Below are 26,651 nucleotides of genomic sequence, written 5' to 3'. Positions count from 1 at the left end.
GTGAGGTTAGTAGCTGGGGGAGGAGGAGGAGGAGGGTATAGCAGAGCTTTGAAGGTGGAGAATAGTTTCTGATCATCAGTTGGACTGTTGATCTTGCCATTGAAAAAAGTTTTCTTCGGAGCAGTGATGCTGGATGAGAAGGAGGCCAGCAGTGTCTGGTAGCTTGCAATATCGTCTGCAGATTTGTGCCACTTTCTCTCAGCCGTTCTCTGAGATTGGAGCGCTGCATTCAGAGGGTATCACTCAGCCATGAATGAGACTGGGTAGATCGAGCAGGTCTGGTAGAAAGTGGACACAAACTGTCCAGGCATGAGCTCAGAGTGGAGCAGAGAGATTCTGTGGCATCATTAATAATAATAATAATAATAATAATAATAATAATAATAATAATAATAATAATAATAATAATAATAATAGTGATAATAATAATAATAATAATTCATATTTATATTGCGCTTTTCTAGTACTCAAAGACACTTTACATGAGGCAAGCAAACAAGACAACAGAAAAATAAGAAAGACAAAAGATCAAACAAAAAACAAACAGACAGAAACAAGTTAGAAAAAAGAAAACTGAACAGAAGAGTCTTAAAGTGGAGGGGAGGAAACAGGGGAATTCAGGTGAAGGCGAGGTTGAAAAGGTGGGTCTTAAGGGACTGTTTAAGCAGTGTTATGTTGGGAGCCTGACGGATGTGGATGGGGAGGTCGTTCCAGAGGGAGGGAGCAGCAGCCAAGAAGGCCCTGTCACCCCAGGTCCGGTGCTTAGTCCTGATGGTCTTGACAGTGGTTGATGGTGTCAAATGCGGCACTAAGGTCAAGGAGGATGAGGATGGTGAGGAAGCCAGAGTCAGCGGAGAGGAGTATGTCGTTTGTGATTTTCAGGAGGGCAGTTTCGGTGCTGTGTTTGGAACGGAAGCCATACTGGAAGGGGTTCATAGAGGTTATGGAGGGTGAGGTAGGACTTAAGTTGTGAGCCAACAGCTCTCTCAAGACCTTTGGACAGGTAGGGGAGGTTGGAGATGGGACGGTAGTTGTTGGGGATGTTGGGGTCAAGACCAGGTTTTTTCAGTGCGGGGATGACAGCAGCAGCTTGAGTGGGGGGGGGGTACAAGACCAGAGGACAGTTGATGAGATGAGTTGATGATGTTGGTGATGAGAGGGGAGAGTGAGAGAGGCAGGAAAGGCAAGGAAGAGGGGAGGGGGTCAAGGGCACAGGTGAAGGTCTTCATGCTGCAGACTATTGAAGAGGTTTCTGTTTCAGGGATTGGATTGAAGGAGGGGAGTGAGTGGCTTGGAAGAAGGGGAGGGTCATGTAGGAGGAGGCAGCCAGCTGGTTGTACATTTGGGTGATTTTGTTATTGAAGAAGGATAGAAATGAGTTGCATTTACTGGTGGTGAAGGAGGTTGAGAAGGTGTCCATGGGCTTGATGAGTTTATTGATGGTGCAGAAAAGCGTTCTGGGGTTGTTGGACCCAGATTGGATGATGGAGGAGTTGTGAGAGGAGCGAGCGGTGTTGAGGGCATCTATATATTGTTGCTGGTGGAGTTTAAAGGCGTCCAGGTGAACAGTGAGGCCAGTTTCTTTGGCCAGACGTTCAAGTTGACGGCCATGCCGTTTGAAGTGGCGAAGTTGGTCGGTGTACCAGGGAGCGGAGCGGGTGAGGGATGTGAGTTTTGACTTGATGGGGGCGATGATGTCAAAGCAAGAAGAAAGTGCATCATTAAAGTAGTTGACCAGAGCAGAAGGGGAGACAGTAGAAGAAGGGACAGAGGCAGAGACGGTGGCCAAGGCGGAGGAGAGCGAGGGGAGGTTAATGGACTTGATGTTCCGGAATGTTATGGTGCGATTCTGCTTAACGTGGGGGGTAGGGGTGTCAATGTCCAAGGTGATAGCCAGGTGGTCAGAGACAGTGAGGTCGATGCTGGTTAGATTGCTGAAGGTAATGCCGGCAGTGCAGACCAGGTCAAGTGTGTGTCCTATTTTATGGCTGGGAAAGTCGACATGTTGAATGATGTTAAAAAAGTAAAAAATGTCCTGAAGTTATGTTGCGGTTGTGGAGTCAGGTGCGTCAACATGTATGTTGATGTCACCAAGTAGCAGAATGGAAGGAGAGATGGCACAGAGTTGTGTGAGAAATTCGGACAAGTCAGAGGGGAAAGCAGGGTTAGGTTTTGGGGGGCGGTAAATGACTGCAGTTACCAGAGGTTTGGGGCCAGACAGTTAAAAAACAAGGTGTTCAAATGAGGGGGGAGCCGGGATAGTCATGGCAGTTGTGGTGATGTCTGCGATAAATGGCTATTTCACCACCACGTCCATAGAGGCATGGTTTGTCCATGTATGAGTATCCAGGGGGTGTGGTTTGATTTAATGAAAAATAGTCCTGTTGGTTTTGCCACGGAAAGAGTGGAACAATTAAACAAGGAGTTAACAAACTTTCTGCGGGAGGCTCTGTGAATTTAACCGGGTCGACGGAGGAGTCCAAGTGATTTTATGGCTGAGATGCAAAGCGGAGCGGAGAAAGAGTTGAGTTGGATGAGTTGCGAGAAGCTAAGGAAGCATTGCAGCTCTTCGTGTGGCACCTTTTCCGCATAGCCCTTTTGCAGTACAATCTCCATGAATGCTTTGTACTCTGTTGCATAGGTGGGATCCTTTCTGAATCTTCTCGAAAGACCCAGTGTGCGTTGTGCTGCCACATTATGGTTGTTAGGTAAAAAATACATCCTGGTCACGGAAAGGTAGGGATAGGTAGTAATGCCCATGTTTGACTGTCACTGCTTTGGTTGTCACGTCTATGAACCTTTTATCCTCAACAGACATTTCTCTCTTTTCCTCATAATCCTTTTCAGAAAAGTCATTGTTGTATTGATTGATGAGCAACCCCTTGAGGTTGTCCATTGAGATTCGATTGACTGTAACTGACGTTGTTACCGTCTCCTCCGTAGCAGAACAAGAATTGAGTGGGCCGTTGACCACCCATCCTAATAGTGTCTTGACTGCGTACGGTCCATTCTCTTGACTGTTGACTACCTGCCAGGGTTGCATTGCCTGAGGGACGTTCATTCCAATTAATATCTCTATGTTGGCGTCAATGCTCTGGAGTTCAACTCCATTGAGGTAAGGCCATGTTTCTAGGTTTTGCTGAAGGAGTAGATTGTCTTTAGAAACAGGAATTTTGGATTGGGTGCATACCTTAGGCAGATCAATGAACACACTTCCATCTAAGTGTCCTACTTGCAATTCTGTGAGCTCATAGCTCTTTACAGGTCTTTCTTGTCCCAACGTTCGCAGGACGAATTCTGTGTTACGTCCTTTGGCGTTTAGCTGATGCATGATGTTCTACGTACAAAAGGTGGCTGAGCTGCCAGGGTCCAGGAAGGCATAGGTTCGGATAGTTTTGCTGCCATTGACCACCTTAACTTGAACTGGGACTATCGATAAAGCGCAATCCTTTCTGACCCCTGTTGCGTGATCAGCTGACGCCAGTGCACTGTTGAGAGTTGTTGGTGTTGTGTAATCTGTGTTTAGCAAGGTCTGCTGATCTGAGGTATGCTGATTGATGTGTAGTAGGGTCGGATGATTCCGATTGCATATCTGACAAGCCAATTTTTTATTGCAATTCATAATCATATGGCCCTTCTTTAGACATCCAAAGCAGTGACCATTCCGTTTCAGGTGCCCCACTTTGATGTCATGTGGTTCTGACTGGAGTTTTAAGCAGTCTGCTACTGCGTATTGGCATTGACAGAAAGAACATAAAGGCATAACAGCACTGGACCATGTGTTCGTCCCCTGCGTTACCTGTGATGGCTGTCTGGATACTTGCTGCACAGCCGGTGCCACATAGGTCACAAACCTCCACAAACCCATTGACAGGGACGGTAGTAGGTCAAATGGCGGAGGTTGAGGTTGAGGCAGAGGGTTACCGACGCACATTCCAGTTAAGTACGCACGGAGAGAGGAATTCAGTTTGATACTTTATTCCAACAGTCGGGTTACTTTCAGAAATGAGAATGAAGGATGACAAGAAGCAGTAAATTAACAATATGCCAGTATATTCTTCAATCTGATACGTATGTGGTCGGAAAACTTTTCCTTCTCCGCCATTTGATCTACTACCGTCCCTGTTAATGGGCCAATTAAGGTCTACACATTCACGCAACAGAGGCATGTCAAGAGGGCGTGGTTATGTCAACACATTACACACATAACAAGTTTAACAAAACTAAGGCTATACAGATCAATATTTTAAGTAAATATGTAGGTTTCTACTAAACCATTGATAAATCATAAAGAATAAGAGAGTAACTGAGGGTTGTTAGACCGACTGTACAAATCCTTATGTATGGCTTCTACACTATACAAAAATATACCCAACGCAAAACATCGCTGGTTTATGCAGTGGGTCTGAGGCACAGTTAGCGCTCTGCTGCGGCGTGTACTGTTGCTTATGTACGGCGCGAGAAAGTCCTGCGAATAATTAAGTCCTTTTCTGCTAACTCCGTATCGCTCGTACAAGAACTCGTCGTTGTGGAGTAAGGGATCTTGGCGATCGCGAACAACTATAATGTTTCGGAATGCTTGTCTAACGAGGATTGCTCCTTGGTCGACAGGGTCTCTCAAAAAGGGAGCTGCCACTTTTTTTCCGGGGGTGTAGCAAGCTTAATCCAGGTACTCTTGTGTAAGCCTGCCCTGGAGCAGGTTAGTGCTAAGTGATATGTTACTATGGTAATTTATCAGAAGTTGCTTCGCCGAACCCAAAAAAGGGGCGTTCTCTTTCTTTAGCCTGGAATCTAGCTCGCTAAACTGCTTAGCGAGCTACGCCAAACTGTACCCTGTGCTCTGTCCTTGTTCTGTTTATTAGTTTGCCTCCCTTGTGTTCTCACGTGTTCTTTATTTGTGTTTACCTTTGTCTCCTCGTGTCTGACCCCTCACGCCCTCCCCTTGTTATTCTGCCCATTCTGTCTCTTAGTTCGTTTCCCTTTTATTGTCGTGTTTGGTTTTGTGTTAGTTTACCTTTTGTTTCCACGTGTCTGATTCCTCACGCACCTGCCCTTCATGGTCTGCCCCGCCTTGATTGTTTTCACCTGTCCTTCGTTATCCATGGTGTATAGTCTGTGTTTTCTTGTTACTCGATGCGTTCTTGTCATATTTGTTACGTATTTTAATCTCTGTGTCTCCTCCGTGTTGTGTCTGTGTTCCTGCGTGTTCAGAGTACTTATTTAAGTTTCTCATGTTGCCGTCCCTGGACTGTATACGACTTCTCTTTTGCCCTTGCCCATTTGGATTGTTTGCCTGCTTCTTAGACTGCCTTGCTGTGTACCGACCCTGGATAAGTAAACGTTTATTCTAAAATCTACTGCTGTTGTCTGAGTCATGCAATTGAGTTCAACACGTCTCCCGCAATCCGTAACAATTTTCAGACAACAATGAAGCTCGCTTCCTTTGCACAACACAACTTTATGTTGGCCATATCACGCCCACCATTCACTCAAACCATAACATTTGTCTACTACACAGTTTGCGAACATTAATACAAATAAATAAATCGATAAATACATTAAAAAAACATAAATCTCGCGATAAAAATTCACAGCGTTTAAATAGGTTTTTGTTAGGCAGAGGTACAGACAGGGAAGAAGCAAAAGCGGGGTCGATTATACAGGCCGGGGTCGGAATCACTAGAACTGTATCAATCATGAAAATGCTGGAACTCTTGAGACACGGGGGAAACAAAGACGAACTGGCAACGAGACACAGGAAAACACACAGACTAAATACACTAGGATAAAGCATCAGAGGAGTTGGATACTTTGGAGACAGAAACAGCACGAATGCAGGTGACAGGGAGAACAGTTCCGGTCCCAGCCTGTTACTTCCCCTGTGACCCAGTTAATGTGGGGGTTATGTTTCGCGAGCCATGGAAAGCCCAGAATGATAATGTGTGAAGGAGAGTTGAACAGGTGAAAACTCAGAGATTCAGTGTGTTTGGAGATAGTCATCTGAATCTGGTCAGTCCGGTGAGTTAACTTGCACAGTAAACGACCTTCTAGAGCGTGGGCTCTCTAATGGCTTGGGAAGAGGAATTAATCTTGAATTTAATTTCTTAACTAACCTCCAGTCCATAAAACTTTCGTCAGCCCCGGGGTCAACTAAGAACGGATTAGTGACAGTCTGAGGTGGGGTGATAAGCTTAGCTTGCATCAGAGGTGGAACAGAAGAAACAGTAGTGTGGCTTACCAGTGTAGATCTTGCAGATGCCTGATTCCTCACTGGGCAGCCTGCGAGATAATGACCCATCTGCCCACAATAGATGCATCTCCCCTCACAAACTCAACAGCTGCATTTGCTCCTCCATTTCTGCAGATGGCACTGGTGCAACGGCCGCGGCTGTGAACTGAGCAAGAGCTCGTCAGGACTGCTGAGTGGTGGCCAACTGTCCCCTCTGAAAAGGTGCTGAATAGTCAGGCCTGGATTTTCCACGATCTTGGAGATTCTTATCAATCTTGACAACCAGCTCAAGGAGGGAGTCCACATCTTCTGGTAAATCACAATTGATAAACTGATCCCTTATGGGCTCCACTAACCCACACAGGAAAGCGTCAAACAGGGATTCCTCGTTCCAGCCACTACCAGTTGCCAATTTGAGGCAAAACACAGGGTTTTTTTAAGCATGTTTTATTTAATATATTAACAGCACGGTGTGTTTCAGTAGTCTGAAAGATTAGAAAGTGGGTAGGCTAAAACATTTTCAAGCAACCACTCCCCTAAAACTAAAAGGCCTTTAAATATGGCAATTCATGAGTTTCCTCTTGCTGACCTAATTTCTGTTGATAACAATGTGCCTTTCCATCAGTTAAGTCAAGAGGTCAAGTAGTATTTGCACTTTTACAGTTTTTAGACCATTGTCTGATTCATGCATTCCCCTAACCATTTAGATAGAATTATGGTTCATGTTAAACTCAGAATCATGACGGCTTCCTTGTTTGAGAATGGCAGGATCAGCACTAGTCTTCAGTATTGCCAAAAGTGCTTTTGCTACAGTACATCTTCTATCTCTTTATCAGAATAAGCATTGTACTGGCATAACCCTTCGACCATCTTCTCTAAAATCTCTTCGACCAGCTTCTCTAAAATTACCTTGACCAGCTCCTCTAAAATTACCTTTATAACTGTGCCTGTTTCAAAGCAGGCCAGATTTCCATGCTGTAGTTGTACTTCAACATCGTATGGACAACGAGGAATAGACCTTCAGCTCCTGGTAGGATTACGGTGTCATCTGATGCTCCTCCAGGAGAGGATGACAAGGCTGCAATGCCAGGAGAACTTGGGCCTTCCACTGATGATCCTCCTGACCCTGAAGTTGTAGAATTCAGAAAAATTGGCTAATGCACTAACCTGATAGTGCATCTGTCTTGTACATCAATTATTTGTGTTTTTAAATAATTGTGAGGCATGTCCTCCCGCTCCCTCTATCTCTAAAGGCCATTTTAGAGAAGCTGGTCAAGGTCATTTTAGAGAAACTGGTTGAAGAGATTTTAGAGAAGATGGTCTACTGAACAAAAGACAACTGAGAAAATAAAGAGGCAAGAACAGGAGGAGAGGGAGGGAGGGAGTAGAGAGGGAGGGAGCAGGAGGAAGTGAGGGAGGGAGCGGGAGGAAGAGAGAGGGAGCGAGATCATCTTGACTAAAGATGTCTTTTCCCCATTTCTTTCTGTCCATGAGATTGGTGCTGAATTCCAGCGCTGAACAACTATCCCACTTGAAGCCGCGTTCATGGCACAATAACATTAGTAACCACTGACACAAACACACACATACAGTACATCTCAATCAGGGGCGTAGCCACGTGGTGGCCAGGGGGGGTCACGGCCACCATTGGTCAGAGAATGGCCATCCTGCCGCCGCCCCCAACCTCACAGCACAGCAAAATAAAATATATATACAAAAAACCCTCTTGAACAGAAACGGTATAAAGCTGAAATAAATCCATTAGTATTTTTTGTGTTTCTCTCCAAAGTACACCTGAACCGTATTTATTTTCAATTGACAATTTTTAGTTCCCTACGTGTCGGTCATATAGGCTCGGTGCACGAAAATGCTCAGTGTGCTGTTTGTTTCCTGTTTAGCCAGGTGTATTTGAAACTGCCGCTATTCTGAATGTAATTAGCGTCTACACGGACCTGGTTGGGTGTTGCACCTAGTGAATCAGCGTTACGATAAAGAAGGACGTGTAGACACTAATTACATTCAGAATAGTGGCATGTTAGACGCTAATTACATTCAGAATAGCGGCAGGCTTAAATACACCAGGCTAAACAGGAAACAAACAGCCCACACTGAGCATTTTCGTGCACTTAACCTATTGGATAAAGGCATCTGGAAATGGCTAATTATACTTGTCATAATATAAAAATAAAGGCTGGAGTATTAGGCAGGTTTGCATGTCCATGTATGAAGCTGGCAAACTCCGTCACGTTTGTCACAGGATGGTTTGCATGTCCATGTATGGAGCAATTAGTACGTATAGTAGACACAAGCCAAAAATATCCGTTTGTTCAAACAAGAGGCTTTTTTGTGAACACTGTTTTGTTTGAAATGCTTTGTATTGACAGTTTTGTGTGGAAGTTGATCTGTTGTCTGTTTTCTCATTCATTCATGCGCAGCTGCTGTTTGGGTCACCAGCTCAGTTGTTTGGTGTTTCCAAACACATGTAGAGGCCCCATTCTCCCGCTTTTGTTCAGTTGTACTTCTTTTTACTGATGTGTGTGTGTGTGTGTGTGTGTGTGTGTGTGTGTGTGCATGTGTGTGTGCGTGCATGCTCGCGTGCATGCGTGCGTGTGTGTTTTTTTCCCCCTTGTTTCTACTAAATCAAAACTTGGTTACATTGCAGTCACACTTATCTGTACGTTTCAACCTGAAAGAGGTTCATGTCTTTGGATTGTACAAGAAACATCGCCAGAAAGAAGGTACAGTGAGCTGATAAAATTAATTCACTGTCTTTAATAAGATAATTGTTTTATGTTTAATAGCTGAGCATGAGAATCACATCAGTCTTTAATGATGCTGTAGAGAGCAATGTTTCTGACACGAAATGTTGGCCCCTTCCAGACCACTAGAGTCTGCTGAACCTCACCCTCTGGGGGCACAGAGCTCTTATATCTGTGCTGGTGTTTGATTTATTTTTTGTCGTTTTATGTTACTGACCAGTAGCAACTGACCTACTAATGACCTACTAACTGACCTAGTAGTCTTAATACAGGTATTTGCTGTTGCACAATGTCTGCTTATTCCCCCACATAACCTTGTCTGGGGCCTAGAGTGTGTGTATTTCTAATTCTCTCTCTCTCCCTCACTCTATCTACTGAGTGTGTATATTTCTAGTGCGTGTCTCTCTCTCTCTCTCTACCTGTTTCTCTACCTCACCCTCTCTGTCTCTACCTCTCTCTCACTGTCTCTACCTCGCTCTCTCTTTCTCTCTCTCTACCTCTCTCTCTATCTACCTCTCTATGTGGACTGGGTCAGGATGGTCCCTGGGCAGAGGTGGCAGAGATCAACAATCTCGTCTCTTCTCAATGCATAGGAGGCATTCATTGCCGTATCAATTAGGGCCAGGTTTGGAGTTGTTTTTCTCACACATTTGCACACACCACACACACACACACCACAAACAAACACCACAAGCAGACAAACACACACACACACACACACACGCACATCACAAACAAACAAACAAACACACACACACACACACAACCTTCACACATGAGACCCTACACTCTGGGACAGCCAATCCACAGAAGGCATTCAGAAGACACACACACTTACAACATACGCAAACATAACAGACACACCCACATCACAAGCACAAAGACGACAGGGACAAGGAAACACTCTCTGTTAACAGGAGGCAGAACCTCGGGTCATAAAAGGGGGCCCATCTGCATGGAGCTATGACTTTTTCACAGATTAACTCCTAGTAAGATTTTATGGATAGGGAGAGGGGGGCAAAGTCAGGACCAAAGGCCAAACCAGCTTGTGACAAACGTGACGGAGTTTCTCTGCTTCATACATGGACATAGATAAGATAGATAGATACACTTGTATTAATCCCGTGAGGGAAATTCAATTGCCAAGCAGGAGGGTAGTGGAAATAGCATTCAAGTATACATAAACATAAATTAAAAAAAAATAATTAATACATATTTGAAAAAGAAATAAAATAAATAGATAAAATAAATAGACAACATAGTGCAGCGTACATTACATAAAACTAAATGTTTGGTGGTTGTGTTGGTTGTGGAGTCTTATGGCTACTGGCATGCAAACCATCCTGTGACAAACGTGACGGAGTTTCCCTGCTCCATACATGGACATGCAAACCATCCTGTGACAAACGTGACGGAGTTTCCCTGATTCCTATATAGACATGCAAACCATCCTGTGACAAACGTGACGGAGTTTCCCTGATTCCTATATAGACATGCAAACCATCCTGTGACAAACGTGACGGAGTTTCCCTGATTCCTATATAGACATGCAAACCATCCTGTGACAAACGTGACGGAGTTTGCCAGCTTCATACATGGACATGCAAACCTGCCTAATACTCCAGCCTTTATTTTTATATTATGACAAGTATAATGAGCCATTTCCAGATGCCTTTATCCAATATGACCGACACGTAGGGAACTAAAATTAAAGCAACAGTAAACTATAGTTTGTCAACTGAAAATAAATACGGTTCAAGTGTACTTTGGAGAGAAACAGTCTATATTACAGTTTCAAAAAACTGTTCCAAATCATATTATTTTGTATTATTTGGTGCAAAAAAATATATATCATTTCTTGACATGTAGACTTTTGAATTCTCTCTTGGCAATACAGAATGTTGAGAACAAGTTGAGTTGGAGTGTAAAGTGTAGTCGATGTTCAAAAAGAGAAATATTTTGGGGGTTGGGTGTTGCTATATTGTGTCAGAAAGGAGTGGGAAGTAAGTATATAAAACATTCCAGCACACGCTAAAATAACAGCCACTTGTTCTGCAACATTTTTAGTGCCATCAGGAACCTGAATGGGGAAAGGCTTGGCCCCAGCCACAGAACAAAAAAAGGACAAGGGTGGTCTGAAGAGGGCTTGGCTGAAGAGACTGAAGTGGGTTTGGCCGGTTGGTGTCCAGTTTTCATGGAAGGCCAGGGCAGGTGGACTGCCTACAGAAACATCAGAAGGACCTCAGCAGGGACATGGTCAGCCACCAGGAGCAAGTTCGGAGGAGAAAAACAGGTTTATCTTCTTCACCACTAAAGCGCTTTTGTGTTTAGAAGATTTATTTCTCTATGTGGCAAGTGAAATTAAAGTCATAAATCATTCTTTTTTTTAAGATTTTTTTTTTTTTTACCTTCAACAGATCAAGAACCACAACACAAGGGAACATTTAGCAATGCCAAACTTCACTCTTGAAAGCTAGGAATCTTGGCATTTAGTAAAGAAAAAAAAAAACATTTTTTTAGTAAAGGCACTTGAGATGTGCCTGATTTTGAGCGGGGCCTTGTTAGGTGGTGAATCGGTTGGTGTTGATGCTGCTTTTTAAGGTTTGATTTTCTGATGATACAGGTCTCTGTGCGTCACTTTAAATAAAACTTCTGCTAAATCCTGCCTTTTACCTTTATCAATGCCATTTTTTGCACTTCTTATGTCATAGAACAGACTGCTGAAAACAGAGCAGTGCACACCGACTAAACAGAGGCCCAGGCAGCGCTTGACCTCCAGAGGAAGGCCTTGTGTAAGAGCCCTGAAAGATAAATAAGAGTTAAAGCGTAGTTGAGAGTCTTAATTTCAAACAAGGTTAGGAAAACAAAACATAACTGCTCACTTGCTTTTTGCCTGTTATCTCCTTTTTCTAAAACAGTCAGAAAGGTGCATTGGCAAAAGAAACGGAGGGAACCCCCAGCACGTGACACGCTGGAGATGATGTCCCCACTGGACTCCAGTCTTCCTCCTCCTCATCACAGGGGCGGGACGGGAGGGTACCTCCACTCCTCCTCCTCCCCCACAGGCCCCAGGTGTACCCTCACATGCCCCACAGGGCCCAGATGTACCCCCCACAGGCCCCAAATGTACCCTCACAGGCCCCAGATGTACCCTCAGAGGCCCAAGATGTACCCTCACAGGCCCCAAATGTACCCTCACAGGCCCCAGATGTACCCTCAGAGGCCCAAGATGAACCCTCACAGGCCCCAAATGTACCCTCACAGGGCCCAGGTGCCTCCAGATTTTCATGCAGTTCCTCTTGAAACAGACATGGAGGCATTACAATTTGACAATTGATGCTTTCTATCTGCTGTTTTCAAATTAAGTCCCATTCGAGAAAAATGTGAACTTGTGTGCATTTGTTGAAATACATTACTCTGCACTAGATACATTGATAAAAAAAAATAGAATATGTGAAAGAGGGAAAGAGAGACCAGGCTACTATGCCATACCCTATGCAAGAGAGACTATAAATGCACTGCAGACATACATAATGAGACCGATCTCTGCTAACTGAAACTTTATTGTGCATCCAGACATCCAAAATTAAACAATTAAGGGAAAAACGCAGCATTTGGAAGTTTTGTACAAACCGGAGCAAACTAGCTAACATTTCAACATTAGCAATACAGCGGGATACTCTAGCTAAATTAGGAACATGTCTGCAATGTGTATCAGTGCGAGTGGGGTGGGTAAGGTACATTCCCACGGGTGGTGTTCGGCCGTAGACACGAGGCCGGATATATCCCTTACCTACCCCACTCGCACGAGTACTATTGCTTTCAGAAAACAATTATAAAGTCGTCTAATTAACATTTAAGCACGAAGTTATTGATTAAAATGTTTTTATTTCATGGAAAGTCTCTCGTCCAATCGGAAACAGCTAAATAACGTGATAGAACTCAATTGTTTTATAACTTAACATACAAGGAAGATAGAGCTATCTATCATCATACCGGATAATAAAGATGTAAACAAGCGTTAACACAACATGATGGTCACTAACAATGTAGTTTAGTTACTGTCGACTATCAGATACATTAAACACAAATCACTGAGAGGAAAATACCTTACAAATAAACGTGATGGATTTTAACTGGAAATTCTGCCGTTTTATAGAGAACCAATCACATTGTTGAAAATGGTCGACCTGACCTGCACGTTCTGTGCACTTCCACTGTTGCTATAGTAACAGCTGTGCTGCAATATTTGGTGCATACGCAGTTAGCCCCGATTTGACTGTTGGGGAAACAATGTTAAAACGCGGATTCGCCATATATCGGGCCCCCTTTTAGAAAAAGACCCGTATTGTTTGCCTGAAATATCTACCCACAGGCGCGTCAAGAGTACAGCTGAGGTGGCGAGACTAGCCTAAAATAAGTCATGGAAACACGGAACGAGTAAGTATCGTGTTACGATGGACTAATCGTGTTCTGACGGAACACAATACTTAGGTTTTTTTTGTTCCCTGTTCAACCCTCGCTCCTGTAACTACAATGATGAGTGCAATGTAGAGCAAATTGGAATAGTATGAGCTTATATGATTAAGTGGGCGGCTCTTAAAAGAGCCTTTTCGATGGGACTGAAAACGGGCGATTTACTTGGACTTCTCGGTCTTCTTGGGCAGAAGCACTGCCTGAATGTTGGGCAGCACACCACCCTGAGCGATGGTCACGCCACCGAGCAGCTTGTTCAACTCCTCGTCGTTGCGGACAGCCAGCTGCAGATGGCGGGGAATGATACGACTCTTCTTGTTGTCCCGGGCAGCGTTGCCGGCCAACTCAAGGATCTCAGCGGTCAGATACTCGAGCACGGCAGCCATGTAGACCGGAGCTCCGGCTCCAACACGATGAGCATAGTTGCCCTTGCGGAGCAGCCTGTGAACACGGCCCACGGGGAACTGGAGTCCAGCCCTGGATGAGCGGGTCTTGGCCTTCGCTCTTGCCTTTCCTCCGGTTTTGCCTCTTCCACTCATTCTCAATCAGATTTTCGAACAAACAACGTAATGATGTAATGTTTTCCGAGCGGGTGGAAAGCAGTTTATATAGCCATGCAGTCAAACCTCATTGGCTGTAACGTAAATTGTAAGAGCCAATCACTACATAGTCCCCAATTTCAATCAATAGTCACTTTATTCTTACCTTTCTACGACGACCAAACACATCATACACAGGAAGAAATTAATGACCGTGTTGGAGTGAAGGTCATATATTTGTCTACTTCATCCTATATAAGATTGAAAAAACATCGTACTCTCCTTCATGGGCGTATCTTCAATGACGCAAAATCATGCTGTTTTACGTCAGGAGCGTAGCGAGCTTCTAACAATGACCACTAAAATAGATGGGTTTCTAACAGGTCCGCTTCTCTACTATAAGGTATAGCTGCACGGCTAGAATATCATTTCGCATTTGTTGTGATCCGAATTAAATAGAAAATGTCTGGAAGAGGTAAAGGAGGAAAGGGACTTGGAAAAGGAGGCGCCAAGCGTCATCGCAAGGTTCTCCGTGATAACATCCAGGGAATCACAAAGCCCGCTATTCGCCGTCTGGCTCGCCGTGGTGGGGTGAAGCGTATCTCCGGCCTCATCTACGAGGAGACTCGTGGTGTGCTGAAGGTTTTCCTGGAAAATGTGATCCGTGATGCCGTCACCTACACCGAACACGCCAAGAGAAAGACCGTGACAGCCATGGATGTGGTCTATGCTCTGAAGCGTCAGGGCCGCACTCTGTACGGCTTCGGCGGTTAAAGATTAACTACTAACACAAATCCAACCAAAGGCTCTTTTAAGAGCCGCCCATATGTATCTGTAGAAGCAATGGTTCTGAGTTCCATCCTAATTTGTTAGTATTACATAGTAAGGGTATGTATTACTGATGTACAAAGGTAAGCAAATGACGGGCAGCGGACTCCTAATAAATAAAATACTAAACACAGGGGCGGTCACAAATCGAGGGTTAGTCTGAGGGCATACTGCCCCCTATCGTCAATACTCAAAACCGTTTTTTTGTTGATAGACAGTCCCTCACTGCTAATCACATTTTTTGTATTTATATAGTAACAATGTATTTGGTATGTGCTTTACAGAGTGCCACCTTCAAAAAATATGAATAGCTCGATTCATGAAAAGCTAGTATTTTTAGCCTCTGTGGTTATAATTCCTTCCTTCAGAGCCTACATTAATCTCAATATCAACCTGTATGAGGGAGTCAGTTCGCCTCTGCCTGAAGTTTCAACACGTTTACCATGACCTCAGTGATATGGCATCACTCATCGATAGATATATATATATGGATACTGTATTAATCCTGAGGGAAATGTAGGTCATCCACAGTAGTTTATAGACTTACTCATAGACATACATAAATCACATACACATTGGGCTTATACACTTCCTCACAGACATGCATACATAAATCACATACACATTGGGGGAACATGTTGACAGGGAGTGGGGTGGTTACAGAACATCTATGGCTACAGCCAATTATGTACTTTTGGTTGACTGCGTTCGGAAAAGTACAAGGAAGTATGTTATCCTAAAACATGTCACATGTATTTGTGTATACATATAACTTATTTAACTTGTAATACTGTTATATGGCAATTCTAAAACTGTGTAATAAACATATTGCATCAGAGTGTTTTTGTAGGAACTACAGTACTTGTTAAAGAAAGGTTAGTGAGCACAACTGACATCTGAGTACAGTTAAACTGAAAAAATGTATTTCAATAAACCGAAAATTCAATAATTTACATGTATTTCATACTGTATATTCATTCAATAACATACAATATTCAATATCTTTACATGTCTGGCTTCTAAGCCCATGCCTTTTCAAGAGGCCTGTTTTCATAGTTTATCTGGAGACATGCAATGGTGTATTGATATGTGCTTAAAAGGCCGGAGTGAAATCTCGGTGTTAAAGACCTTGTGTTCAAGCAGACTTCTGAGATCTGCCAGACAGAAATGCCGGCCTATGGATTTTACATGACACACAGTCATCAAGAAGATAACCTTGGTCAACCATGATGACCATCCCAACTTTCAAAAGATGAAGAATTCCAGAGTGCCACATGATCTGATTGTCACTGATAGATCTTCCATACAGTGGATCAATTAAAGGCACAATATGCAACAATTATGCTTCAGGATTAGGGTTAGGATAAGCAGTTTAACCTTAAAATAACAGCTTAAAAAAAATTGGGGCGCTACAATTACTTTTAATATGGAGAATTGCGTCCGTGCCAATGGCATAGCAGGGTCGATAGGCATATAACTGCCTTCTGTAGTTTTGCCTGCCGATGCCCGCCGACCTGACTTTGATTACCTTCTGCCGATCTAGTAAGTAGCTTATTTGCCGTCTTGCTTAGTCTTGTGTTGCACATGATTGATGTTTGACTGTGTAAGGACAGTCGTTGAGTAATTAGTTTGTCATAATGTCAAAGTCAGCACATTTCAAGAGATTTCGTTAGTTTTAGCTGCTAGCATACCTTTAGAGAATAGCTATTAATCCTTAATGCACCTTTAATGTTATGCCCCCTTGAGGAGGCACTCCAAGCAGCCCTTAAGCCCTTAAAATTGTTGGAGATTATTCATGGAAAAATATTACAGACCTTTGATTTTAAGTGGATTTAGGCCTAGGACAAATATTTAGAGCTCACTTTCCACATTTGACCTTTGACCTTTATGTTGGGGAACCACATTTTTTAAATGACTACGGCCCATTAGGGTAAAAACAAATGAGCATTTTACCCCGGTAAAAGACTCTCCTGTCTGGCTCCTTATTCACATCCTTTTCTTCCTCACCACTCCCAGCATCACTGCTGCAGTCTTTCGAACATTCTGTACTCTTACAACTACCTCTTCCTCATCACAGCTTGATAAACTTTCCTCAATTACCTCAGGAATGGGAAATGCTGTCCCTCTCACCGTTCCATAAAACTGGGAATATCCTGAGAAAGACATACAGTATGTGTAAATGTGTGTATACTGTATCTCAACTTTTGGAAACTAGAGCAATTGCGTACATTTCTATCCCCTCACACTTTGTTTGTTTTACATGACATTAACTTTTTCAAGGTTTTACACAAATATTTTAATATATCTTTACATGAAATTGCAAACATAATAAGAAAACAGTTTAGGCTACCTAGAAATATTTTTTTTTAGTTATATGACTTAAAAACTGAACATACCATCGTGTTAGTTCTTTGGACATGTGGCTCACATGTGGTCTCCTCTGCTATACTTCCTTGTAGCATCAAATGTCACCAGGATATGTAACCACTTTTGATGTTATTGGATGAAGGGGATGTCATGTGACACATTTTTAGGTTAATATTATTAGTCAAAGGTTTGTGTTTTTTTTTTTTTTACAGCAGTTTTTCTTAGCGTCATTTATAAATTATAAGTCCCATTGAGGGTTATAAGAGAACAGTGGGACTTGGAGGAGAGGTGATGATGGGCGCTGGAAGCTCAGCACTATGTAGTCCAGGATGACTAGTGTCTGCATAGTCCTTGAAGTCAGCAGGGACTACTCTGGTATCCAGATCCTCACTGACCCTATCACAGTGTAGAGAAAGTTGCTCAACGATGTAATAATCTAACAAACTGTGGACGGGTACCAGTCAGCAAGGTACTACGTCTGCAGTGAAAGATTGTTCAAAAACATGTCCTCTATGGGCTGCAGGGCATGAGTCTTTACAAAAAAAAAAGTTACAATGTGGCCTACCTCTGCTTGTTATTCACTTCAGATTTATTTATGTACTGTCAAAACAATAAAATTGTCTCAAGGTGCTTTACCCAGGGGCCAAATGACTGCCATTTCACCATCTACCTTCTGATTCCTTCTGCTTCTATGCTTCTAGTTGTGCCTGGGAGTGTCTGATCGCTGATGCGCTCCCCTCTACTGAAAGACTTTTAACCAATTCACTACATGCAAAGTGAAATCATGTGAGTGAACCACTGGAAATCAATGTGATGTGATGTCTAATGCTGTTCTAATGTAATTTACGCATGTCCACCTGTGCAAAACCGTGGACTATTGTAATTCACTCTTCTACGGGATCACTGGCAAGAACATCCAGAAGCTGCAATACATCCAAAACAGCGCTGCCAGGATTCTGATGAAGGTCCGGAAATATGAGCACATAACACCAATATTACACTCACTACACTGGCTCCCTGTCTCTTTCCGGATAGACTACAAAGTCCTTATAATCACCCATACATGCATAAATGGACATGCACCTCCCTACCTGCAAGAATTAATTACTCCCCAAACCTCCACCTGCACCCTCAGGTCTTCAAACAGCTTGCTCCTCCGCGTCCCCAAAACCAAGCGTCGCACCATGGGCGACCGGGCCTTTTGCTCGGCAGCACCACATTTATGGAACAGCCTCCCTGACCACCTAAGGGCAACGCAGACGCTGGATTCCTTTAAAGCTGGACTTAAGACTTTTTTATTCAGGAAGGCATTTCTGGCCTTGTGTTGAATCTTTTCTGTTATGCTTATGTTAATATTTAAATTTGTTTTTAATTTTATTGTATTATTATAGTTATTTTCTAATATGTAGGCACTCTGAGATTCCTTTGAATGAAAAGTGCTTTAAAAATAAAATGGATTATTATTATTATTAAACCCTATATGGTTATTGCGTACAGAAAGCCCACTGCTTAACCATTGACTCCACTCTTGCAGTCTGTGTCAGTGTGTTTATTTTTGTGTGTCTAAAATGAGCACAGTGTGTTTTGTAGTTCATTACATTTAATATATATATTTATATATATATTACCACAGTTCATTCATTGACTTTTGGGTAGACCTGCAGTTAACATTTACTTTTGCGTGCCTTCCCTTTTTTCTCTAGATGAACTGCGTGGACTCATCACCAAGAAGTAGCAGCAGTGTAGGCAAAATATTATTTGTCAATAATATGGTCTTCATATTCTGTTGGTTACTCAACAGGTCACCCAGCACGCGTATTTACTCAGATTACTAAATGATCAGTCGAGTTTGAGGAAGTGCTGCTAACAAGAACAACTAAACTGACTACGCAAAAACGGGTTAACTCGCAAGAGAGACTTAATATGTGCAAAACACGCAAAGTCTGTTTGGTTCGCAGTTGATGGAAATCCATAAATTGTTCCGTATACAGCACTTGGAAGCAGTCTACTTTACGGCTATGAGATGCGTGGGACAAGGCAAGACGGCGTGGGACAAGACAATCCTGTGTTTTACTGTGACCAAATTGACCTCTGTTTGAAAATGAAACGTTCATCAAGTGGAACTCCAAACTATGTTTTACGATTGACAAGAGTTGTATCTTGTGTCAGGGATATTCGTGACTAGTGTTGATAAAACACATATATTCTAATTTTACACAATTGTCTCTCTAACCAAACACAATCTCTACTCATACCACGCTACTCTCCGGCGTTTCCCGTGTCCTGTAACACCAACACAAGCAAATACCTGGCTGTCTTTGTATCACTTAGAGGTTCAAGCTATCTTCTCTTAGTAACAAACACTACTGGATTTAATAGTTGTATTTCGAGTGAAATATTTCACAATATGTGACAGGAGAAAACACAAGTAAAACTGCGAGGGAGCAGCGCGTTAGATATAGTGGAGTTGCGTCTACACGGCTCGCATGTGTCCTTTAAATCAAACAACTTAATCGGTCAGCAGCTCATAGTTCTGAACTTTGATTAGCTCTTATCAAACTAACCATGGCAGAAGTCGCTCCAGCACCCGCTCCTGCAGCACCTAAGGCTCCGAAGAAGAGTGCATCAAAGCCCAAGAAAGCCGGACCAAGTGTCGGCGAGCTCATCATCAAAGCTGTCACCTCCTCCAAGGAGAAGAGTGGCGTCTCTCTTCCAGCCCTGAAGAAAGCTTTGTCGGCCAGAGGTTACGATGTGGAGAAGAACAACTCTCGTGTCAAGTCAGCTGTCAAAGGCCTTGTCACCAAGGGAACATTGGTCCAGACCAAGGGAACCGGCGCGTCCGGCTCCTTCAAGCTGAACAAGAAGCAGGTGGAGGCGAAGAAACAGTCCGTCAAGAAAGCCGTTCCCAAGGCAAAGAAGGCTGTGGCCAAGAAACCTGCCGCAGCGAAGAAGCCGGCTGTCAAGAAAGCTAAGAAGCCCGTTGCAGTTAAAGCTAAGAAGCCCGCTGCTGCTGCTAAGAAGGTGAAAAAACCCGCCGTAGCGAAGAAGGTGGCAAAGAGCCCCAAGAAAGCTAAGGCAGTGAACACTGCAGCCCCCAAGCCCAAAAGGGCAGCACCTAAGAAGAGGTGAAGTAATGGTGCATACTTTGTTATTTTAAACGGTTCTTTTAAGAGCCACCCAAAGTGTCTTTTAAAAGCTGATATTTAAGTTCTAGCTACAGCTAATAACTTACACTTGGTTGAATATAATGGCAGCAAACATGTTATATTTCAGACCTAACCCAGCGTTTTACCGTTGCAATGCCTTCCATTATAGTCAATAATGATCATACACCCCAATCGCACTTAACAACCACACTTAAACGAAGCTATTGTATTAATTTGCCTATTAACCTTTCCTTCTTGAACGCTACACATTCTATGCATCTAAAGTACAAAATACTACACAATCACAATGTTCTCAACAAGCACCTGGCATACTAACTTCAGCCATTTTCAGCTATTAGCTGCAATATTTTTGCAGTGGGTGTCTAGAAAAGAATAATTATATTTTTGTTCAGGTTTAATTGAGGTCAGTTTCATTTAAAATACTGTCAACCTCTAACGTGATATAGTCAGGTTCCAATTTATAAAATATTCTTAGTCATGCACCGAAAAGGTATACGTTGAAAAATTACTTAAACCGCATTTTCAAAATACAGAAAAAAACATGTAAGCGTTTACTGTGAAATTATAACATTACGTTTAAAAAATGTTTAGAAAATTCGTAGGTGTCCCACTCTAAATTAATAAACAAAACCATAATAAAAACTCTATTGTTTAACGGCCAACAGGGAAAAAGAGGGAAGGGTTCTTTTCTGGAGATCATGACTGCCCAATAGAAATCAGATACACGTTGACAGTTGGCCAATCAGGGCAGACTGAAATAAGCGCGCACATGGCATTTCGAAGGGGGAAGGTTTAAAACGCTACCTTCACTGTTTGAACTTCTCATTAGTGCTTGTAACTCGCAGTAGAAATGGCAAGAACCAAGCAGACCGCCCGTAAATCCACTGGAGGCAAGGCCCCAAGGAAGCAGCTCGCTACCAAAGCTGCCCGCAAAAGCGCCCCAGCCACCGGTGGCGTGAAGAAACCCCATCGTTACAGGCCCGGCACCGTGGCTCTGAGGGAGATCCGTCGTTACCAGAAGTCCACTGAGCTGCTGATCCGCAAGCTGCCCTTCCAGCGTCTGGTCAGAGAGATCGCTCAGGACTTCAAGACCGACCTGCGCTTCCAGAGTTCTGCCGTCATGGCTCTTCAGGAGGCTAGCGAGGCTTACCTGGTCGGTCTGTTCGAGGACACCAACCTGTGCGCCATCCACGCCAAGAGGGTCACCATCATGCCCAAGGACATCCAGCTGGCTCGTCGCATCCGTGGGGAGCGTGCTTAAGTTCATCTTTCCCTCAAGTAAATCAAAAGGCTCTTTTAAGAGCCACCAAACTGTCAATGAAGGCTCAATTCATACACTGTCAACACAAGTAGAGATACGATGATTCACATCCATGATTCTTTGTCAAATCTCATGACCGGTCTTAAAATACCGGCTGTATGTGTGTGTGTGCACCAACCTGCATACCACTTGGGAAGAACCTTTGGCTAACTGAGGCCATCTGGTGGCGGGCATTACATTATTTTTAGGATCTAGATTTCTGTCAGTATAATGTTTGATGAATTCAAAATATAGTCAAATAATGAACTTTTTGTAATAGGGTTTTGAGGAATAATGGAACCGTCGCTTTCCTCAAAGCAAAATCTATATGAAATTCTTGAACGACTGGACCTCTTAGAAGACTTAAAATCTACGCGCCACTGAAGCGAGGCCATTGGCGTACATGGAGAACATTACACAAACACAGGTTTATGTGCGTGTTGATATTAGTATCAATGATTATGTAGTAATATCATTTTGATACAAATCTGATACTAGAAGGCGTGTTTAATCTGTTGAGGCAGTACGGTGGTCATAAATGGCAGAACATGATTTATTTTGTACCATAGTGGAACACAAATAAGTCATTTAGTGTGTGTTTTGTTTGAAATCTGTAATTGTTTGTGTAAATAAATGATGTGTTTTCACATATTTTGCTTTTATCTTTAGTGATCTACTAAAAGTCCCCAACAATACAAATGCAAATCTGTTGTTCACTCTCAAAATGTATTGCACAGCTGGTCTGAAGTTGACCTCAGAAGCTTCTCTTCTCTGGAGTGAGGTGTCATTTTGCAAATAGGGAAACTGAGTTGAGGAATCAGACTATACTTTTTAGTACAACATGGATTTAAATATATATAGCTGGCTCTAAAATGTCCTTTGGTGGGGTTGATTAAATGCTGTCAGCACTGACATTTTAACCATCCTGAAAATGTGACACTTGTCCTGATTAGCTTGGTCATAGGAACAGTGAACACAAGGTTTTTATGGGGGATCTTTTTAGGTTCAAAACATTTATATCTCCCTGTGACAAAGAGGATCACCCAGGGCTACATTGAAATGCATTAATTTAGGACACTCTTAATTGCAAAGCAAGCACTGAATTTTCTGGATCAAGCAAATATGTGATGGTGGCGGCGTAAAACGATCCAGTCATGTCTCACCTCTGTTTGAGAAACTAATGATACGGGGAGCAGTCTGTGGCTGGCCCGGGCTTGGCGCGTGGTAAAGGTACGTGGGGCCCCACAGACACCTCTGGCTGCCGCACTGGTGAACACAAAGTGGGTCGCCAGGACTTCATGTGTAACATCTTTCATTTACCGTGCACGGACTTTACCACTAATATATTCTGCACTATCACTTTGTTCTTTGCCCTTTCCAAACACACACACAGAAGCACAAGGACACTATCTTGCACCATCCATCCACACAAGGACAAGACCATTATATTTTTTTGTACTATCCACGCCAGCAGTTTGACCATGTTCTCCCTATGTATGTGATTTATGTATGTATGTTGGTGAGGTGTAAGTCTATGTTCACAAGCTACTGGACGACCTACATTTCCGTCAGGATTTATAAAATATTCATGTATGTATGTAGGTAGGTAGGTAGGTAGGTAGGTAGGTAGGTAGGGTAGGTAGGGTAGGTAGGGTAGGTAGGTAGGTAGGTAGGTAGGTAGGTAGGTAGGTATGTATGTATGTATGTATGTATGTATGTATGTATGTATCTATCTATTGCCAATACAGCATTTTTTCAGCCCCATTTACTTGCATGCCTTCTAATCACGTTTGTATGTTGGGACAATTTCGTAGAAATTGTACAGAATCGTGAATAACTACCCAGTGATAGTGGTGCTGAATGGGTCTACTGGACTCTGCAGTATCTACACATACACATTCAAGTACCAAACCCTTCATTTGACACAGTACAGCTGTTTACATGTATGGCGATTTTGCCTGTTTGGCTGTTTGGGCGAATTAGTCCATCTTCGTATCGTTAAGGGTATTAAGGACATTTTATGTAATTCAACAATACAAAGCAGTAAGCAATAAAGCTTTTTGCTGACATGTTCTGTATTCTATTTCAGTTATATTTCCATTAAAGACAATTTACATCATAGACATGTATGTATGTCTATCTATGGTTATCCATTATCATCATAGGGACCGTGTTTTGTTCCCCCCAAAGTGGGGCGTTGCTAGAGATTTATGGCGGCAAGGCATTTGTCTGCGGCAAATTAAGGCGATTGACACGTCGCATCTGATTGGCTCTCACTATCTTTATGTTAAGCAGTGAGAGGCTGACATGTAGTATAAAAACACGGTCTTACAGAAGAAGTTTATCATTCGTACTTGTGACGAACATCAAATATCTATTCCAAAATGAGTGGACGAGGCAAAACCGGAGGAAAGGCTAGAGCAAAGGCAAAGACCCGCTCATCCAGGGCTGGACTCCAGTTCCCCGTGGGCCGTGTTCACAGGCTGCTCCGCAAGGGTAACTATGCCCATCGTGTTGGAGCTGGAGCTCCGGTCTACATGGCTGCCGTGCTCGAGTATCTGACCGCTGAGATCCTTGAGTTGGCCGGCAACGCTGCCCGCGACAACAAGAAGAGTCGTATCATTCCCCGCCATCTGCAGCTGGCTGTGCGCAACGACGAAGAGTTGAACAAGCTTCTCGGTGGAGTCACCATCGCCCAGGGTGGTGTGCTGCCCAACATCCAGGCAGTGCTTCTGCCCAAGAAGACCGAGAAGTCCAAGTAAACTTTGTAGTTTACATTAAAACGAAGGCTCTTTTAAGAGCCACCCAACTGTATCACTTTGAAAAGCTTACCAATCATTATATCACTCCCTCGTTATTTATAAACACTAGTTCACTTTCCCTGAGCTGTTGGTTTTCGTGGGTAGTTACTACGTTGTGAGGTCATATTTGGGGCTGTTCTGTAAAAGTACATAGCAGTCTTCACTCACAACAGCTGACTCGCCTTGTTTTTCTGAAGCAGAGTGCCTGAATAAACTAATCCACTCTCGAGGACCACTGCATTGCCTGGAGGCTAACTGAAATAAAACCAGTAATCTTGTGGTTTTTTTTTTCATTATATTCTCGAAACTATAGTGGTCAATGTCTTCGATAACATGCAGTCACACCAGTTTGCTTTTCCATTTATCGTGATCTAATGGTAGCTTGGCATGCGTGTATACATTGAGATTAGGTGGCCATGTCTTGTCTTGGTCTGTCAAAGTACACATGTTGGACCCAGCGGAGCAGATGTCAACTGACACAACAGGCGAAACGCATTATTGTCAAAATGAGTGTGGAAAAAGTGTCAATGTAAAATAATGGCCTCTATTGCACTGCTTGGACGCTAACTGAAGCGAACGCTGTCATACAATACTATGTCTTTTCAGAATACAATGCAGGTGCCAAAACTCACTTTAGAATTCAACCAACGAGCTGGATTGCATTTAATCTGAATAGCGTTAATTGTAAATGGTGTACATACACTTAAACTATCTTGACTCACATGAACTAAACTCACACTCAGGAACTAGGTTTAAGTAAGAGTGATTTTTGGTTGTGAATATTAAAATTATCAATGACTGAATTCAGAAGCATCATAGGGGAAGATTAGCCTTTTAAGAAGAAAAACGCGCACCTTTCTTATTTGTATTTATGGTACTGGATTAGTTATAGTACTGTTAAACAAAGGTGGAGTCACATTGTTAACTTCGCTACTCGTTGTTTTTGTAGTATTCATTTTCTGTGTACAACTTCAGTTAACACTGGAAGAATCGCCAGAACGGCGACAAAGCTTTGAACGAGAAGTCTGTCTTTCTGTTTAAATTTTTAGGCGCCAACACCGACAATAGAAAAGGGCGCGCACTGATATCAGCCAATCAGCGAAGACAACTACATTACGTAATAGGGGGCGGTGGCCTGAAAATGCTTTAAAGGTGCGAACTGCTACACTCGAGTTACTGTTTCTGATTTTTATCAAAGCAAAGACGAACAATGGCAAGAACAAAGCAGACCGCCCGTAAATCCACCGGAGGCAAGGCCCCAAGGAAGCAGCTCGCCACTAAGGCTGCCCGCAAAAGCGCCCCAGCCACCGGTGGCGTGAAGAAGCCCCATCGTTACAGGCCCGGTACCGTGGCTCTGAGAGAGATCCGCCGTTACCAGAAGTCCACCGAACTGCTGATCCGCAAGCTGCCCTTCCAGCGTCTGGTCAGAGAGATCGCTCAGGACTTCAAGACCGACCTGCGTTTCCAGAGTTCTGCTGTCATGGCTCTTCAGGAGGCCAGCGAGGCTTACCTGGTCGGTCTGTTCGAGGACACCAACCTGTGCGCCATCCACGCCAAGAGGGTCACCATCATGCCCAAGGACATCCAGCTGGCTCGTCGCATCCGTGGGGAGCGTGCTTAAGTTCATCTTTCCGTCTTGGAATCCAAAGGCTCTTTTAAGAGCCACCAAACTGTCGAAGAAGGCTTTATTCTCTGTCTATTAGTTAATATGAATTACCTTAATATTACAGTAGAACTAAAATAAACCAAGTCTGGACCTATTTCAGCATCAATGTTTCTATTAATCCCAGCAGGTATTGCCACTAGTATCATGTTCAAGTCCTCAAACTATGTTTATAATAAACGCTTATTCCGCCGAGTTGTTTAAGACAAGGTTTGGCGATCAAGTAGCAGTTGCAGTGCAGCTTAGCTTGCGAACTAATGAACATAATGAACGACTGTCGCGGCTGCGATTCATTAATGTATACATTTATTGTATCTGATCAGATACGATCCCAACAATATCAGAGGCTACTTGGCACTTCGAGTTCTAGTTTAATTTATCAACAGCTAGCTAGCCGTTTTGTGCTCTCAACGGATGTTCTGTTTCAGTGTAAGCAGCAAGCTAACAATAATGGTAGACACCTACAATATTCGGTTTGCCCTGATAGTGTTCGTTTACAACAAATGGAGTCGGTGTAGACAT

The 26,651-nt window shown here is 43.2% G+C and overlaps 6 protein-coding genes across 6 annotated transcripts in view; 5 read left to right on the top strand and 1 right to left on the bottom strand.

The window, feature by feature from the left end:
- Positions 1-12,697: 12,697 nt before the first annotated feature.
- Positions 12,698-14,003, bottom strand: LOC308365063 (histone H2A-like; the record flags this gene model as incomplete). The annotated part of the gene is made up of 1 exon (XM_080838388.1): positions 12,698-14,003. One exon carries the CDS (start codon positions 14,001-14,003, stop codon positions 13,626-13,628), a length of 378 nt encoding a protein of 125 aa, XP_080694514.1. The 3' UTR covers positions 12,698-13,625.
- A 462-nt stretch (positions 14,004-14,465) lies between these two features.
- On the top strand, positions 14,466-14,777 carry LOC308365228 (histone H4; the record flags this gene model as incomplete). The annotated part of the gene is made up of 1 exon (XM_080838601.1): positions 14,466-14,777. The coding sequence occupies one exon, from the start codon at positions 14,466-14,468 to the stop codon at positions 14,775-14,777; it is 312 nt and encodes a 103-aa protein (XP_080694727.1).
- Positions 14,778-19,763: 4,986 nt separating this feature from the next.
- LOC308364918 (histone H1-like) overlaps positions 19,764-26,651 on the top strand; it is a gene marked incomplete at its 5' end in the record, with an annotated part of 439,427 nt that continues 432,539 nt past the window's right edge. The window contains one exon of the mRNA XM_080838202.1: positions 19,764-19,818. Within this exon, the coding sequence (XP_080694328.1) occupies positions 19,764-19,818 (55 nt within the window). The remainder of the gene's footprint in view (positions 19,819-26,651) is intronic.
- On the top strand, positions 21,216-21,626 carry LOC308364993 (histone H3.2; the record flags this gene model as incomplete). Its single annotated transcript, XM_080838291.1, has 1 exon — positions 21,216-21,626. The coding sequence occupies one exon, from the start codon at positions 21,216-21,218 to the stop codon at positions 21,624-21,626; it is 411 nt and encodes a 136-aa protein (XP_080694417.1).
- Positions 24,050-24,427, top strand: LOC308365081 (histone H2A-like; the record flags this gene model as incomplete). The annotated part of the gene is made up of 1 exon (XM_080838412.1): positions 24,050-24,427. One exon carries the CDS (start codon positions 24,050-24,052, stop codon positions 24,425-24,427), a length of 378 nt encoding a protein of 125 aa, XP_080694538.1.
- Positions 25,677-26,087, top strand: LOC308365026 (histone H3.2; the record flags this gene model as incomplete). The annotated part of the gene is made up of 1 exon (XM_080838340.1): positions 25,677-26,087. One exon carries the CDS (start codon positions 25,677-25,679, stop codon positions 26,085-26,087), a length of 411 nt encoding a protein of 136 aa, XP_080694466.1.

This window comes from Sprattus sprattus (genome assembly GCF_963457725.1).
Source record: "Sprattus sprattus genome assembly, chromosome: 1".
Taxonomy (NCBI): domain Eukaryota; kingdom Metazoa; phylum Chordata; class Actinopteri; order Clupeiformes; family Clupeidae; genus Sprattus; species Sprattus sprattus.
Note: the sequence above shows the minus strand (reverse complement) of the source record. Positions and strands in the feature narration are given on the sequence as shown.